Genomic DNA, 16,968 nt, shown 5'->3' with positions numbered 1-16,968 from the left:
TCCTCAGAGACCTGTGTAACCAGCGCATTGAACTCACCCAACTTTCTGGAACTGTTTTGCATAGATATTCCAGACATAGCGGATTTTTTGTACTTGGATACTTTTCACCTGCAAAACAAAACAGGGACAACAATATATGCAATACGGCAAACAAAAACACTCCCAGGTCTGCTCACAGATCTCAGCTAGGCATCCTCACTGGGGTCAAGCACAGATAAAGCAAATTATATGGGGGGGCAGGGAGAGAGAGAAGACAGGATTGCATATACTAACTCCCTAGTTATGTTATAGAGTGGGATCCCCAACTCAGTGCAGGTTCCAGTAAGCTTTACAGATCTTTAGGTCAAGTAAGTACAAAGCAGCATTCTTCTCTCCCCATTTTGTGAAGCAAGGAATACAGTCCTCACTCCCATTTCACAGAACGAAGGGAAGAGATCACTGATGCAGTGGTGGGTACACAGGCAGTTGTCAAAGCCCGTCTTCAGTCAACAACTCCCTTATCTTCTGTCTGGCTTTGAGGAAAGCAGGGGGCTTTGGGCAGTTTGCAGGCACGGTGCTGAGTCCTTCAGCTGAACAGATATGCCAACCGACAAGAAAGGCCATCCCAGGATACTTCCTGAATCACTGCTAATGCTAAGCCCTTGCAGAGGGGCCATCAAGAACACATGCTGCCATTTATAAGTTGCAAAAGGAGTCTGTCCTGTCCTGCGCAACAGTAACAAAGTCTATTAGAGATAATAGCACTTCATATCAGCTGGAAGAAGGCAAGGCTATATACCTATACCCATAACTAATAAAGAAATCCGCTCTAGGAGACTCTCCCTACCCAGTGCAATAAGCATTATTATTGGACAATGAAATCTATACTCAACTCATACACCAACTGAAAATGGAGCTATAACCACAGTCATTAACCTAACAGGAGGTCTGTAGTTAGGATTTCGTGCAATAGGAGCTGCAATGTTTGCAATGCTAAAAACTGGAGTGGGAAATGAGGGACTCAACTCGCTGCCAGAACAGGTCTTTGGACAGCTCTTGGGCACTACACATTACTGTGTGGACTTAGGTTGCTTAAACGGCAAACAGGTTTTATAACTGACGTGTAAGTAGGGGCTTTTGAATTGCTAGTGAAGGATTAAACTGTTTGCTCTTTGCTGCTTTGAAATCTGTTCTTTTCTATTGTCATGGTTTAACCTCAGTTGGCAACTGAGTACCACACAGCTGCTCGCTCACTCCGCTCCCCGCCCCCGTGGGATGGGGGAGAGAATTGGAAGAGTAGAAGTGAGAAAACTCGTGGGTTGAGATAAAAACAGTTTAATAATTGAAATAAAAGAGTAATAATAATGTAATAATTACTGAGCATGATGCCACACGGTATGGAATGTCCCTTTGGCCAGTTTGGCTGTGCCCCCTCCCAGCTTCTTGTGCACCTCCAGCCTTGTCAGTTGGTAGAGCATGGGAAACTAGAAAGTCCTTGACTAGTGTAAGCATTACCTAGCAACAACTAAAACATCGGTGTCTTATCAGTCAACTTGGTTCTCCTCCTAAATTCAAAACACAGCACTGTACCAGCTACTGGGAAGGAAATTGACTCTATCCCTGCTGAAACCAGGACATCTATCTAGATGTTTTGATTGATATGAAAGTGTTGTTCAAAGGGCATATTATTTGAGGGCTGTATTGGGCTTTTTTATGTTATTAATTCGATCCTCTGAAGAATGTTACAAACCAGCCTTCACTTTCATACTGTGCCAGTTGATTAAACTAGCTGGCACTAAAATTTCTTATGTACATTAATATATGCCCACACAAAACAGCAGTAACAGCAACAGCTTTGCTCAGCTAAAGTTAGGTTTATAATGAAAATATCTACTAAAAAATGCTGTAGGGATAAAAATAAATGCTAACAAGTTAGAAATCTATTTCCTGGAAGGAAATATAGCTCTTTTATGGGTTGCCCAGTGCAGTGATCTAGTATCTCTAATCAAGAGCCAGATATTAGCAAATGTACCATTGCATTCGTATTGCTTACACCAATTAACATGTAATGCTAAGCAAGACATATAGCTGAACTGTCTGGTACTTGTTCTAAAAGGGGGATAATTCTATTTACTCAACTCATGAGGGACCTTGTGATCTGCTTGGATCACTTAATCGTCTACCTTCTCCCCAGTGCCTCACTGGGATCTCAAAGCTATGGAACTGGATACATTTTTGCAGGAATAGTCAACAGTGCAAGACCTGACTCCAGCAAATGTAATTTAAAGCACAAATTGGTGCATACAAAGGCAATAAAGCAAAATGTGTGTCAGACCCTCCTTGATGAAACATTTCTGGAAATACTGATGCAGCTCTGCCTAGGCACTTTTCTATTCTATTCCCCGTCAGCTGCATTCATCCCTGTTTACATGTTACTGCGGGAGCTATGTTCGGTTCCTCACAGTTTCCCTTCAGCCACACAGCCACCCCTAAATTCCTTGATTCCTATGCCAGGAATGAGCTTTTGATTTGGAACTCTGATTCTTCACTACCAACCCCAGTGTCTTGAAGCTCTCCTACTTATAATGTAGGTCTTCTCTCAGGAGTAGCGACAATTCTTTTTTCATAACCCACCTCAGAGTAAGAGAGGATTTTTACAGAGGGGAGTACAGTTCTCCAAAATCTCTAGCTTGTTTTTCCACAGCTCACTGTGTTCATCAAGCTGCAAGTTTCTTAGCTGGATATGTTTCACAGCTCACTTTCACTCTATAAAGCATCGCTGAGATTTGCTATAATCTCCCAGGTGCTGCAGGGAATACTTGACTTACTTGCAAACTTGGCTTCGTTACGGTTTTACTGAAGATTGAGTCTTCCTCAGCAGTGGCTGGATAATCTGATCTACTTTTGATAAGTGCAGACACAGAGATCCGTGTCACAGTCTTACGAGAATAAGTCCGAAATTCATCCTAAATGAATATAAAAGAGAAGTGTTACAATTTCCCTCAAAATCAGACCAAACTCACTGTCAGCTTGGAGTGAATGATTACAGTAGGCCTTTCTAGAGCACCACTCCAGCTTTTTTACAGAACTAACCAACAGGGGCCTCCCAGCACCTGTGACTGATAGATAAATCAGCAGAATGGGAGTGGAACCACGGTCCTGTCAAAATGTGAGTACTGCACATAATTCACTGACCGCAGGTCTGGTGCTTGGCTGATAAGGATGGAATGTGAACATCCAGGTCATGATCTAGGACAGGCAAACACTAAAGGACAATCTGAGATGCAGTGACCATACTGTAAAGGGAAGATCAAAAGGAACATAACGCTGTACTGCAAAATGGATGTCTAGTGCCAATACCTTTTCACAGTCATTCCTGTGTTAACACTTCATTGGAAGAAGTGTGTTAGCACCATGCCTCCCTTATGGTACCTTAGACAAGCTTTTGCCACAAACTGAGTTCATGATCTTGCTATACTTTATAAAATAAGTTTAACATTGCAACTGCCTGATAACTAGTGTTGGTAGTACAGTCTTAGAGACCAGAGCAACTACTGTAATAAGGACCCTCTGTTAAGTTTCAGTCCCGAACACTGAACCACATGCATTAAAGCCAACTATGAGACTGACTTATATATCATATTCAGTGTATGAGCAGTTTGGCCGATGGAAAAAGCTGATTACCTCAGCCAGCCAGGTTCTGAAAGCACAGTTATTAAACTTCATTTGGAAATGACAACAGAAAAAAAAGTATTCCGTACCAAATATCAGTCCTTTTGAATAATTTAAGGGTTCAAAAAAGAAGTTTAATAATGTTTATATATCTTATTTATTTGTGCACTTTTCTTCTTAAACTGGTATTTTGAGTAGAATAACGTTTATTTTCTGATATTTATCTTTAATTTAAATTTCAGAATTAGTAGACATTGGGATGCAGATTGAGATGGGAAGCAGTGAATAACACAGGTGCTCATTATTTGAACTAAAGTGAGTAAAAATTCAGTAACAAAAGTGAGTTAATAGGCTCTTATATTGCAATTGCAGAGATGGTGATGAATTATGAATGAAGGTTTTATGTGAAGCAAAAGAGAATTCCAAGGATCAAGCTGATGGGATTACTTGTATCCTCATTAGCAGTAGCCATCACATTTGAGAACTGACATATAAAACAAAACTGTCATTTTAATACAAACAACCACGAAGGAAATCTGAAGTTGTCAAATGCCCAGAGAATACTTTCAGAGAGCTTCCTGATAACAAGAACATAAAATATCATTCAATTCTTGTTTAATTACATAAAGGATCATTTAAAAACTCATTTATTTGAAAAGTGCTTGGCATGGCAAATCCATTTAAAATGACACACAAGAATAGGAAACTAAAAATGCAAACTGAACGGAAGATTAAAAAGGGAGATTAAACCTAATATGCTTCTTTTTTTAAAAAAATACATACCCCCAGCCTATTAGGATGCAGATTGTTTCAATATAAAATATTCAACAGGCAGATCTGTGATTTTCAAAACCCAAGATTTTAACTGCATGCTGCTCTGCTCATTTAAGAAGGCAGCTCAAATACAGTGGTAGCAAGTGATCCATTTTGCAATTGCACATTTTGCAAATGCCATTGTTCAGGAATCTTTGAAGCAGAACAAATCAAACTTCTGGAAGTAAACCAACCCTGCCAGCTCCTGGAGTATTCAGGCTCAGCTGGGATTCAGAGTCAAGGCTCAGTCTGCTTCTTTTAGTGTTGCAGTAGCTTGCATGAAATTAAATCAGGATTTGTGTACGTTGCAGTGCTTCGGTACAGTCCTCAACAGATAGAAATCTCTATTAGGAAACTACTAGCAAAACATAACAGCCCTGAAAGCATTAACTGCAGGATTGCAGGTTTATTGGACACGGGGAAGGGCTGATGGAAAATGGAAACATACAGCTAAGAAAACAAGCAGTCTAAGCTCGCCCTCTTCCTTATACTGATCCCTCATCATGCACTGTTGGACACTGCTGGGGACAGAGCTAGACAAATCTTTGGTTTGGCCCACTGGCTAAATTTTGGCAGAGAGGGGCAGCTTCACCAGGACAGCCAAGTGAGGGAAAAAGGATCTGCTGGACACTGCCAATCAAACACATGCTTTAGAATCTGGAGCACAGATCTGCAATGTAGAAAACACAGGGATGGTGGAAGGGAGGCGGAAGGATTGAGAGCAAATAACACAGTCTTAAAACCACAGATATTACAGGTTTTTTCACACCAATTTCTTTCAGCTTGTTGTCTGATCAGCTGTTACCCTCCATTCCAATCAGCATCTTACACATAATTTGTGGAATACTTGAGAGTTCTTTAGATCAATGATGGTAAACATAAGATACCATTGCAGGAAATCAGCAGTGTAAGAGATTTCAGCTAACTGGATTCCTTCCAACTAACTCATCTTCCAATTAACTACATACTAGGGACTAATTTAAAGATTACAGTAGCCACCTACTGTTGTTCTAAGCAGAATAATGTCCGCTTCTTCCAAGCTGCAGCGGATGCAGTTTGCCCACACGTCCCACTCTGGCTTCCAGTAAAAAAGCAGCAGCAGAGCCCCACAGGACAAGGTGTATCCAGCAATGCACAAGACCCTCCGCCAGCCTTGGGTTTTGTAGCCAAATATCTCCTGTACAGTAAAAACAAGGAAAAAATCATTACTATTTTGCTTAAAGAAACATCTGGAATACTACACTTTCCTATCATCCACTGCTCTCCAATAGGTAGTTTGGTATGATACTATGAAAAAAGAGGTCATAGAACTTGTATTTGGCTTCTTTATGTGTCCTAAACACGACTAGAAAAAAATTTTGCATGTTCCACGGAAGTTTTCATCCACCTTCACAAAATCTGGATTGCCGTAGTCTGACCAAACCTCTAAAATAGTTTTATGTAGTCATGAAACTCAGCATGAGACACTGTTATGTGTGTGCATGAGTTGGAATGGTATAAAAATATAGAGGCCCTAACCTTTAGGCTCCAAGTCAGGAACATAGATTTGCCTGGTCAGCTTTTTTAAGGTCCCTGGGTGAGACAGCTGAAGAACTTGAGTACGTCTGCACTAGTGGATGGAGAGCGGTGCAGACCCACTGCAGCAGCTGAGACAGTGCCTGCTTCAGAATCAGCACTCCTGCTGTCCTGCCATAGCAGTGAGTCTGCATTAATGCGCCTACACTTTAGAGACTCAGCTAGTGTCTTTGCATGGTGCCGAATGACACTGTGTGGCTGCACCAGCTGGAGCTGCTTTGCACGGCTCGGCACAGACACAGCCTTTGTAGGGCTGTTACCATCTTCCACGATAGCTCCAGTATGGGGATTTTGGACCTTGCCAATGTGCCATTGTCCTAACATCCCAAAATAATAATAATAACAACTGTTAGTAAGAACAACTAATGAACACTTTCAGAACGCTTTATGTGTTCAGAGGGCCAAAGGAAGCTACTCACTGTAGCTGTATGAGCAGGTATTATTATTCCACTTTTAAAGCTGGGGAAATTGTTACAGTGAGGCAAGGTGACTTGCCCAAAACTTCAAAGGGATGACTGTTAGAATTACAGTTTAAGAGCTGCCAGGTCTTGCTACCATGGCCAGATTCCCTCTCAGTAGAGCTAGCAGGGACTTGGTAAAGGCGAAATGAAATGTATACAGTGAATTTATAGAGGAGACCCAGCCCTGATCTAAGATGGGAGATTACATGGCTGCAATTACATCAGGTGATCAGGAGAATTTGCTAACGTAAGGGTTAAGATTCCTCAATCTCCTTCTTCCTAGTATATCTGCAGCAATTGTGCAATCTGCTTCTGAAGATCAGATATCTGCAGCCACAGATATTGCAAGATCCATTCATAAGGTGAGAATAAAAGGCAATGTAATTGGAAGGATGAGTAATGCATAATTCCTGGTTCTGTGCTGGTGTCTTTGCTTGTTATGCGAAACGTAGGCCCTACCCAGTGGTTCCACACGCTGCCTTGGCCTACCTGCTCTATGTCATTCTCCAAAAGACAGACTCCATCTTCCTAGGTAATCTCCATGGGGTTTCTAAAGGGAAGATATTGGCAACTGTGGGGAAAAAGTATGGTAAACTACACAGGGAAGTGTAGTTCGCAGCCCTGTGCACAGGACCTGGTTATACCACCTTGAGATGCACGCGCTCAGCATTTTCAAAGGCTTCTATAATCTCTGAGCAGCCCAAGAGAATAAGGCAACCCTGCAGCAGATAGAAGGAAGCTCACGGAGGACAGCAGACAGGCAAGGTTCCTAGAAAGTAGTTGGTGTGGCAGTCGTGCTATTAATATTCACATGCTCCTAAAAACAGGTAAAGGGCTCTCCATTCACCTCTGTCTTGCCGTACCCTTAACAAAAAGGTTACAAAATTAGTGTCAGCACCAGCATACAGAATAGTACATAGAACGATGTGAACTTACTGTTCACAGCACTGGCTTACTAGCAAGATCCAGCTGCTTGGATCCAGACTTTACAGCTTGTCAGCAAGGCAAAGGAACTCCCAAGGAGACAGAGACGCCTAAGGGAAGAACTGTTAAAAGAACGTGCCTTCGGACTTCCTCCAGCAAATGGCTAGACCTGGAATAACTGGAATAATATTTTCAAATTGGGATGGGCATGAATATCAGGGTGGGGAAGAATGAGATTGCTGCCATGTGCATCTTGCTTCTGCCAGTGAATCATTCCTTTAATTTCCAGCTTTTGTGCCTTACACCCAAAGTCTGAAAAGTCAGTAAGGCTGTAGTTAATGCAATTAAGAAGAGAGAGGGTGGGCATTCGGCATGTGCTTGGCAGTCATTTGCGATCATCTTGTGTTGGCAGTGTTCTTCTCCACTGAAATGTTGAATGATTCCCCAAGCCTGATATGACAACATAACCATAGAGCTAGGGCAGACTGTGTCTTTCTCTACCTAGGAAACCATGTACCTATATATCAAAATATGTATCTGAGTCCCCCTACACCTGCATATGTTTCCAGGCCTTTGTTTTCAAGAATAGTTTCCCCTCAAAAAATGGTTTGATCCCTTAGATCTCAAGACACTTCCCAAAACCAAGCATGCATCAGTATTCCTCATCTTGAAAACTAGGAGAGAGGAAGACAAGGAAAACAGCTCAGCTGGGAAAAAAAGGCCATGCTCTTAAGACATCCACTATGCTGTCTGCTGGATCTTGTTGCTTCTCACAAGGGACTTCCCAGAGAGAGAGAGAGAGAGAGAGAGAGAGAGAGAGATACCCGCGAGCTGTTCTGACCCAGTGCACATTCTGCCCTATGAACACAGGTGTTGGTTCAGGTTCGTTGGTTTGTGTCTTGATGAATGTGACATTTCTGAATATAGGTGTTCAGGAGCTCTACAAGGAGTAAGCTGGGAAAGAATAAACATCAGATGTTAACTGATGTTTTGTACCTGGATGTCCATGCAGGAATCTAAAGCCAAAGCAAAGCATTTCCCACGGTTTGGAAATGTCTGGAGCAGGTTACCTGAGCCACATCATTCAGAAGTAAAGCTAGGCAGGGAAATAGACTAAGCTCCAAACCTAACTTGTGCCAAAGCTCCCTGGGCTGGAACCTTTCAATACTTACCTTCAGAATAAAATGTTCTGTGAGGTTGAGGTGTTTTTTCCTGACCCTGTGCCTTCAGCTGGAAAGACTATAGCAATGAATGCTGCATTCATAAAAAAACATTTAGTACGTAAATAACTCCTTGTTGAAACAGAAACAGTATTAGCACAAAGACTCCTCACTTGTCAAATAAGTCAACAGTGGAATTCTTTAGATGAATTCTCAAAACCATTATCTTCTCAAAAAAAAAGGTGAATATTAGACTCAAACCAGAGGTAGCCACAATGTGCATGAAGAAGTGGGGAACAGGCACACACATGATACAGGTTTCTCAGCAGGTTTATCTAGCCATGTGAATGCCTTACAGTAATTAGGGTTTGGAAATACTTCAAGTTTATTCAGGATTCACTAGGCCTATACTACAAAGATCTCCAAGCAAATGCATGTCCACTATGGCAAACAATACTTCCAGGGCTGGCAGAAATCCTGGTGTTGATGTCACCAGTAAGAACATGTCTGTCAGGTTGGTTCTATGTTGTTAAGGAAAAGAGAATAACTTTTGCTGGGTTGTATTTCATTGCACAAAGAGGCTGTGCTGATGCAGACATGCTTCTTTTGAAGATGGGTCTGATGAATACAGATTTGCACCTTGACAACTTTTCTACTGTGTGAGCAGGTTTCTAGGGCTCAGTGTGTGCATTTGGCATATATAACATTACACAGCCAAACAACCTGAGTTCTTGAGGGCACCAGACTAAGAGATGGTGGAAAACAAAGCTAAGATTAGCTATCTGTAAGCCTCCAAAGGGCTTCTCATATTCTTACAGGAGGTAGCACTGTCTACAAAAGAGGCTGGTATGCAGAGCTCATCTCATTTCTGTAGAATAATTTTTAATAAATTGTAGTGTATTTTAAAACCTTGTTTCCTCATCTGTTAACATTCCCTTTCTCTTGAGACTCCCAAATCAGAAGAGTGACTAAAACAAAATGGTGTTTAACTTGTGAGTGAAGGGTCTAGGGAGGGGCCATGGATTATTGGACAGAAAAAGCTGCCAGACCTGCTCAGTTGGCAGAAAATGTGCTTATTCCAAGAAGGGTTCTTAGCTGCTTTTACAATCATACAAAGCCAGCACTCAAGGGCTTATCACTCTAGTGTCCAGCAAGTCTTTGTTACTTACGTTTAAAAGAAAAATTGCCTGTAACTGCAGGTCATCTGCACAGCAGAATTTAAATGCAAAAGTCACACAAGTTCAGGCACCCTTTTCTTTGGTGAAAACAAGCCTGTAGCTACCAGCAAGGAGCATAAACAGTGGCTGTGAACTATCATATTTCTGGCAACCCAATCACCAGGTACCCTATTACAAACAACCTGTTGCCATAACAACAGATAATAGGATCAGACTTGAAAGACCGGTTAAGATCCACGAGGAATTTAATAACTGAAACTCATTCTTACCAACCGGAACCTATTTCATCAGAGGTTTGTTTCTCTTCCTTCTGAAGCCAGTAGCAACATTGACTATCATTCCATTAGGAACAAGGTTATGCCTTTCAGATTCTGTCTTAATTTTAAGAGTTAAATTTTTCAGACTCAAAGTACATAAAATTCCTGCATCAGGTTCCCTTCAGAATTCTGGCATCCCAAAGGAGGCAGACAGCTGCCAATATGCAGCGGCAAACTGGGGTTCACCAGCTGACTGACTGCAGTTGTCCCATTCCTTCAGACATGAGCAACTGGGGAACACGTGCTTAAGACAGGCTTCTGGCAAATCCTTCCTGAAGCAGCAGCCTGTCAAAGCCTATCACGATCTTTTGCACTGCAGGACTTATGCTTTGCGCTTCAGGGTTTGTGCAAAGGGAATGATTAGTCCCAAGCTGTACAAAAAGGAGCATCAAATTGGCCGAGGGCATAAAGTGTTTTTCCTCCCTCTTCATATTCCACTAACAATTACTTCTTCTCAAAAACACCTTCAAGCAGATCTTTCTGAAGGGAAGGAAAAAAAAAAAGCAAGCTAATTCCTAAAATAAATCCCTTCCTATTACCATACATATTAGCCCTCTCTGAGGCAAGCCGCTGTGTCCAGAGTGCTCTCACACCACTGAGATCTTTCCAGTACTACAAATGGTTATGAATAGAGAGAGATTATTTCATGCTCCGAATATATATTGCTAAGTTTTAGCTGGGTACCAGGAGAGTGAACTCTCGTTCAAGCAAAAGTGCGCCAGCCACGTAAAGTAATCCCAAAGATGTGCACAAGGATAGATAGGATAGATTTCCTAAGTCAGAGTGATTATTCTTAAATACAGGACCATCTAGCATCTCAGCTGTACCAAGAAATGGAAACACTGAAGAAAACTTAGAAGTATTTCTTCTCGTTAGAGCTCCCCAACTTTCCTCAGCAAAATGGACTGCTAGTTCAACACAGGGAAGCACTGGATGTCCAGAGTCCAAATGAACTACTCGCATGCTTTCAAAATTACTTGAACTATTTCACTCTGGAAGAAATGGCACCTGCACAATGTCAGCTGTTACATTATTACACCAAGTGATATGATCTTGTTTGAGGAGTCAAGAACTGCTTGTAATAATTTGGTTCAGGTGGATTAAACTGACTGTTAAGAATAATGTTGAAAAATATTTTTCATGGCTTAGAATTTTAAAAAATGTTGCAGAGTCACTGAGACCATTATGTGCCAGTGCCACTTGCTGTGGCTGCCAATAATTTAAAATATGTGATTTTAACAAAGAATGTCTGCACATAATTCTCTTTTACACCACGTACTCTCCTTCTCTCCTCTGCTTAAACACAGTCTTCTTTGTCTCTTTCTTCACCACTTCTCTCACCTACATATTACTTTCTTTTTCTCTTTCACACAAATATGCACACTAGCTATTCTCTCTTTCTATACACATCTTGGTTTTTCTCTTGTCCTCTTACAGTACCACAGACACCCTCACAGATATCTTCCTCTCTCTCATAACTTTTTTCTCTCTCCCTTACACATATGTAACAAAGACACATACATACCTGCCAAATCTAGCACAATTTGGCTGTGGTTTTACTACTGGCTATGGCCCCTACTACTCAACTGCTTTATCAATCTTTCTTCTGTGATTTTCATTTGGGAACCCCCCGGTGAATCAGCACTGCTTGTGCTCATCGCAGGCATAGAGAGCATGGCAACTGCCAGACACCCTAGATTCACAGTGCAGATTGACTCAACACACACCAGCTGTGCATGGGAAACCTCAGATTCACAGTGCAGATCCCCGAGCACTGGACTCATGGCACATGTTCTCAGAATGATACTGGTGAGAAACAAGAACATTACTGGGATAGCTGACTCCATGCAAGCACAACTTGGGTGTCCCAGTAGTGCACAGCTGGAATTGGACATGCAGGGTACAATAGTGTGGCTCTACACAGCACCAGACAGTCCACTTAAATCTAATTAGCTCAGGCTTAATTCTGGCATGCTAGTGCCAGTGCCAGTAGCGGAAAGAGAACGACAGCGTGGTTACGGTCCTAGCAGGATGGGGGAAGGGTGGGGGACAGACACCAAACCAGCAGCCGTTTGGAGCTGGGGAGCAGTGGCACATCAGCACCAGGGCTAGAGCCAGGAGCAGGGTGCTGCGAGCAGGTTTAGTAACTCAGCAGCCGAGCCAAGTTGGGTTCTGCCTTGCACTGAGCTAATTAGTCCCCACCCTCAAAGCCAGTGCCTTGCGCTTCCTGCGGTGCTCAGTTCATGCTGCTGGATGACTCTGTACTGCATTCTCCAGCACATCCCAAATTACCCAGGTTCGCACTACGTAGAATATGACATCTCCCCTTCCCTGGATGGCAGAGAGCTGACTGAAAATCTACGGCTGTATCTAGGGATAACAAATGTCCACGTTTTTCCATGACATGGTCTCTTTTTCACTAAAATAGAATTCTCGGTGAGTAGATTTTGAAGATTTCTCCAGGATTTCTGAAAGTGAACAGTCATGTCAGCTTGTAAGTGACTGTGTTTCACTAGCTTTGCTGGCGCTGTTCTACGCCCAGAAATCCTACACGCACTCACAGCAGAGCTACAGTGGTTCTGCAGCACTGGAATTTTGAGAAGCACTGCATTTACCAGACATGCATGAGAATTGTTGCTGTACAGCTGCATCACAGGTCTGACATCTCCAGCAGAATCTGTTAGACGGACAGAATGCATATGTGACGAATAGCTGATCCGTAACATGCAGTAATGCCAAAGCAGCTAAGAAGCGCAGAATTTATTACAATTGTGCAATGGGCTTACTATTTAAGAGAAGTGCCATGCAGTAGATCGGATATTTCCTGTAAACACAGGACTTATTTCCACATGTTACGGAATGCATGTAAACATACTCCTCCCTGGGATACTCTGGAAAGAAATACGGTAGTTCTGTATTTAGAAATCCAGCTTTATACAAGTGCTCAGGCTGGAATAGCATTGTCAATTCAACAGACTGCATTTGCTAATAATTCATGCAAATATAACATGTGTTTTTATGTTCCAGAGAAAGCCAAGGTTCCCAGTCCTCATCTAACTGGATCTGACCCTAGAGATTCAGCTGTCAAATGGTTAGGAACCAAATGCTCCGGCCCATCCCTCAAGCTCATATAAGACCACCTCCACCTAGATTTATAATGCCACATCAATAATCTGTCGAGCCATCCCCTGTTGGAGGGGATAACCAATTAAATCCAGTGGACACATACAACTTCATTTTCTTTCTGCTAAAAAAAATTATATCCCTTTCTAACTGTATGTTTCTGCTATGGGAACACCCCCACCATCCAAAACTGAATTACAGACTGTAGCATTTTATTGCAGAACATGTGCTATCTGCTGCTTCAAGTTGAAAAAGACCTAGACAGAGATACGACTCACCATCTCATTCTCTTCTCCCTGGTTAAGCTGTGCATAATGGTTCTTGGCAGGATTTTCCCCCATGAAATGACCCTCTGGAGACTTTCTAGAGCACCCTCAGGACAGGTCTTCAGCGTTGTGTGCTTGAACTTCCACGTTGAGGAAGTGCTCTAAGTACACACCTTCCTTATAACGCTGCTGATGTTTGAAGAATGGAGCTCCTCCCTCTCTGTGGGGTTAGCAGGTAACATTCATCCCTCCTCCCTTCATTCTGGTGTTGGAGTTTTGCGACTGCGAGGATACATGCAAAATTCACTCAAAGACACTGCAAGAAAGAAAAAGTTAGATCTCACAAGTGTTTGCCACAATATGACCCCGGGTCATAACTCTGATAGGTACAAGCAAGCGCTGTTGGTACGCAACTTTCAGGGAAGGGCAAGAGGGGAATATTTTTCTTCGAGATTATGGAATCACCGGAGACCAGGAGTGTGTCCAAATGAGAAGGAAAATAGGCATTGCTGTTGCTACACTCTTAGCAACCAGCCTGAACTAAATGTCCAGCTGTGATCCCCACATATGCCTTGGAGAAAAATTCAAACTCTGGCATTGCAAATAGGGGCCCCAGTTTGTGCAGGTGGATTTATGCACTGATTGTGTGTCAGGATCCAGCCATGTAGGATCTGTAACCAGTATTTTTATTCATTATTAAGAATATCATCACAGAATGTCTTCTGACCTCACCATATAGCTTTGGGAAACGTCATTGAAGTTATTTACTCACTCCTGGGGGAAACTGGAGTTCCCCACTGATGTCAGTGAGCTGGATACAAAAGTCTCTGACTCCAAATCAGGGTCAAAAGAAAGCTGGCAGAAAAAACAGCACTGAGGGTTTTTTCACCTCCTTTTTTTGCTACTGTCAGGCTGCATTTGGCAGTCTTGTGATTCATTCTCATTCTCATTATTACTTCCTTGTCCTTTGCTACTTTTTAAGAAGTTACACACCAAATATTTTAGGAATGAGGTCAGGAAAGGCAAACTTGTTCTTCCAGCAAATATGTTAAGGAAACCAAAATATTATTTCTAGGGTGACTGAAACAGATCAAGAGGTGCCAAGTTAGTTCCTATTCATTAGCATTTTACTACCACATGGCATGGACTTGTGCAAGCCCCAGACATCTCAAGCACCAGGAAAGACCACTGCCTGCCCTGCAGTGGGCAGGCTCAGAGAAACTGAAATGGGAGAAATGCAGGGAACAGAGAAGAGAAAATGAGGGAGCTAGGTCAATTAATACAATAAAAGTTGCCCATTGCTAATAATGTGAGCCAGGCACAGACCTGCAAACCTGATGTGCACGTATGCACAGCACAGGGACAGATATGTTTGTAAAATGCTGGCGACAAGCAGTTTGCGTTGGAGCTAAGTTGTGTGGTCTTGACACCTAGCACACTTTCAAAAGGAAGCCAGACCAGAGGCTGGACAGAAAAGGATATAACTGTACTAAGCTGTGTTAAGGGTAATTTGTTGCAACAAGATCAAGGGGGAACAAGGTGCTCTCCATACCCCAGCTTCAGTGTTACCCCTTCCTTCCCCCCACTGCAACTCTGAGGCTAGCTTTGAGGCTTTCAGCTTTTCATTTTGTTCTTCTGACCCAGCAACAGGAACTCCAATTATTACACGAGAATCACAATGTTCAATTAAAAATTAAAAAGAAAGAATGCAATAAAGTCCATTTCTGATAAATCTGATTATATGGAAAAAGTGAGCCGTGCTATCTAGAAGCTATAAAAGACAGGAAACAATTGCACAGGTACCTTTTCCAAGGCAGGCTGATGATTTTGGGAAATGACTCATTATTTTGGAAGGTGCCAGGGGTGGAAAACAGGAGTGCCACACACACTTTTTCTGCCTGGTCAGCTTTTGCCGCTTCCCCAAAGGTCAGCCTTGCTCTTTCCAGTGTCTGTAGAAGTCTAGGGTGCAGTAGGGGTTCTTGGCTGCCCTTTCACAAAGAGAGATGAGCTGCATACAGAGTATCCCACCAAACCTGGGTCTCCAGGGAAGAATCAAGGCTCATCCAAACTATTCACTATTCATAGGCTTAGGCCAGCTCCTATTGACAACTTCTGCTCCTGCAGAACACCCTTATAAGGGAGATTTCTATCTTCACAACTGAAAACAAAGAAAAAACACTCATCATTTCCATAGCTTGGCAACCTGTCATAATATTCCAGCAAAATCTGTTAATCCAGAACCAATGGTGATGGTGGAATTTGTTCATTTTCTTAAGCAGGTTCACTTTCTCCCGGGAAAAACACCTCTAAAGCATCCTAAATTGGAACCTTTAGTTATATGATGCCCTCTACTGTTCAAAGTAAGAATTACATATTATTTTATAAATGAATAAATGTTATTCGTCTCATGCCCTATGGAGTACCATCATTCTTATTTTTAAATTGAAATTTGCCTAAAAAAACAGATATGTCACAAAAATAACTGGTCAAGTTAAAATACAAAAGCAAAGGTAAGATTTAAAATAAAGATAGTCCCTTAAATGTATTAATTCGTAAATCTAAAAGCAAGCAAGAAAGAGACAAAAACATGTGCCTCACCTCATTCCATACAACTTTTATCTTAGTCCTGAAAATACATGTATGTATGTCATCCTTGTGCAATTTATTTTGCTCTGAAAAATCCCACTGTATAAATAGAAGTTTGGCCTACAAAACATCCCAAATCTCTTTTTCTGTTTAGCTCAGCACGTGATACCCAGTTCTGGGCATATTACAGAATGGAAGCTGTGAACCAGCTAGTGACAGACCACAGGACAGCACATTCTTCTGTCAGAGAAGAATGACAAAGGAGTCAGAAAGCATGGAAGAGGGAGTTAGGGGTGTTTAATCGGAAGAAAAGGAGACTGAGAGGAGTCATGACCAAGTTTTCAAACATGTAAATGAAGAAAATAATATTCTCTGTGTCCACTGTGGATAGAGTTAACTTGCTGCAAGAAAGATTCACATCAGGCATGAAGGAAAACTTTCTACTAACGTTAGCAAGCACTGGCATTGCCAGGTGAACACTCCAACACCTGAGGCCTTTACGGACAGGTGAAGCATGCGCCTCCCAGAACTGACGTAACTAGAGCCGATTCTGTCGGAGGGCAGATGGACAGATCTGCTGAATTCTCCTGGTTCCTCCTCTGCCTCCCACTTCCATGTGGTCCTGCCGGCAAAAACCCGGCAACAGCCCAACAACTCACAGAAGCCCATTTGGACGCGCCTTGTTTTCCAGCTCTCAAGGCAGCGCTGCCACCCATTTCACGCACTTCTTCAGCGCAACAACAGCTGGGAACTCATCTGGGAATCTTATTTAAGCACCGTGGAAGACCCTGGTACAACCACAGGCCTCCACCCGGGGCTGGGCCTCACCGCTCTCTCCAGCCCTGGCCCACCCGGCCAGGCCGTGGAGGCGAGCCCAGGCGGCCCTGGCTGCCTCCGGCCTCGCTGACCACAGC

At 42.5% G+C, this 16,968-nt stretch overlaps 1 protein-coding gene across 1 annotated transcript in view; it reads right to left on the bottom strand.

The window, feature by feature from the left end:
- The window catches only part of LOC103925375 (probable cation-transporting ATPase 13A4), a 42,478-nt gene extending 28,864 nt beyond the window's left edge, over positions 1 to 13,614 (bottom strand). Inside the window, exons 1-4 of the mRNA XM_009334082.1 lie at positions 13,481 to 13,614; positions 5,468 to 5,641; positions 2,808 to 2,945; positions 38 to 108 (exon numbers count right to left, since the gene is read on the bottom strand). Coding sequence (XP_009332357.1) covers positions 38 to 108; positions 2,808 to 2,945; positions 5,468 to 5,641; positions 13,481 to 13,543 — 446 coding nt within the window. The 5' untranslated portion in view covers positions 13,544 to 13,614. The remainder of the gene's footprint in view (positions 1 to 37; positions 109 to 2,807; positions 2,946 to 5,467; positions 5,642 to 13,480) is intronic.
- Between the last annotated feature and the right edge of the window lie 3,354 nt (positions 13,615 to 16,968).

This window comes from Pygoscelis adeliae, unplaced genomic scaffold (genome assembly GCF_000699105.1).
Source record: "Pygoscelis adeliae isolate BGI_AS28 unplaced genomic scaffold, ASM69910v1 Scaffold161, whole genome shotgun sequence".
In the NCBI taxonomy this organism is placed as follows: domain Eukaryota; kingdom Metazoa; phylum Chordata; class Aves; order Sphenisciformes; family Spheniscidae; genus Pygoscelis; species Pygoscelis adeliae.
Note: the sequence above shows the minus strand (reverse complement) of the source record. Positions and strands in the feature narration are given on the sequence as shown.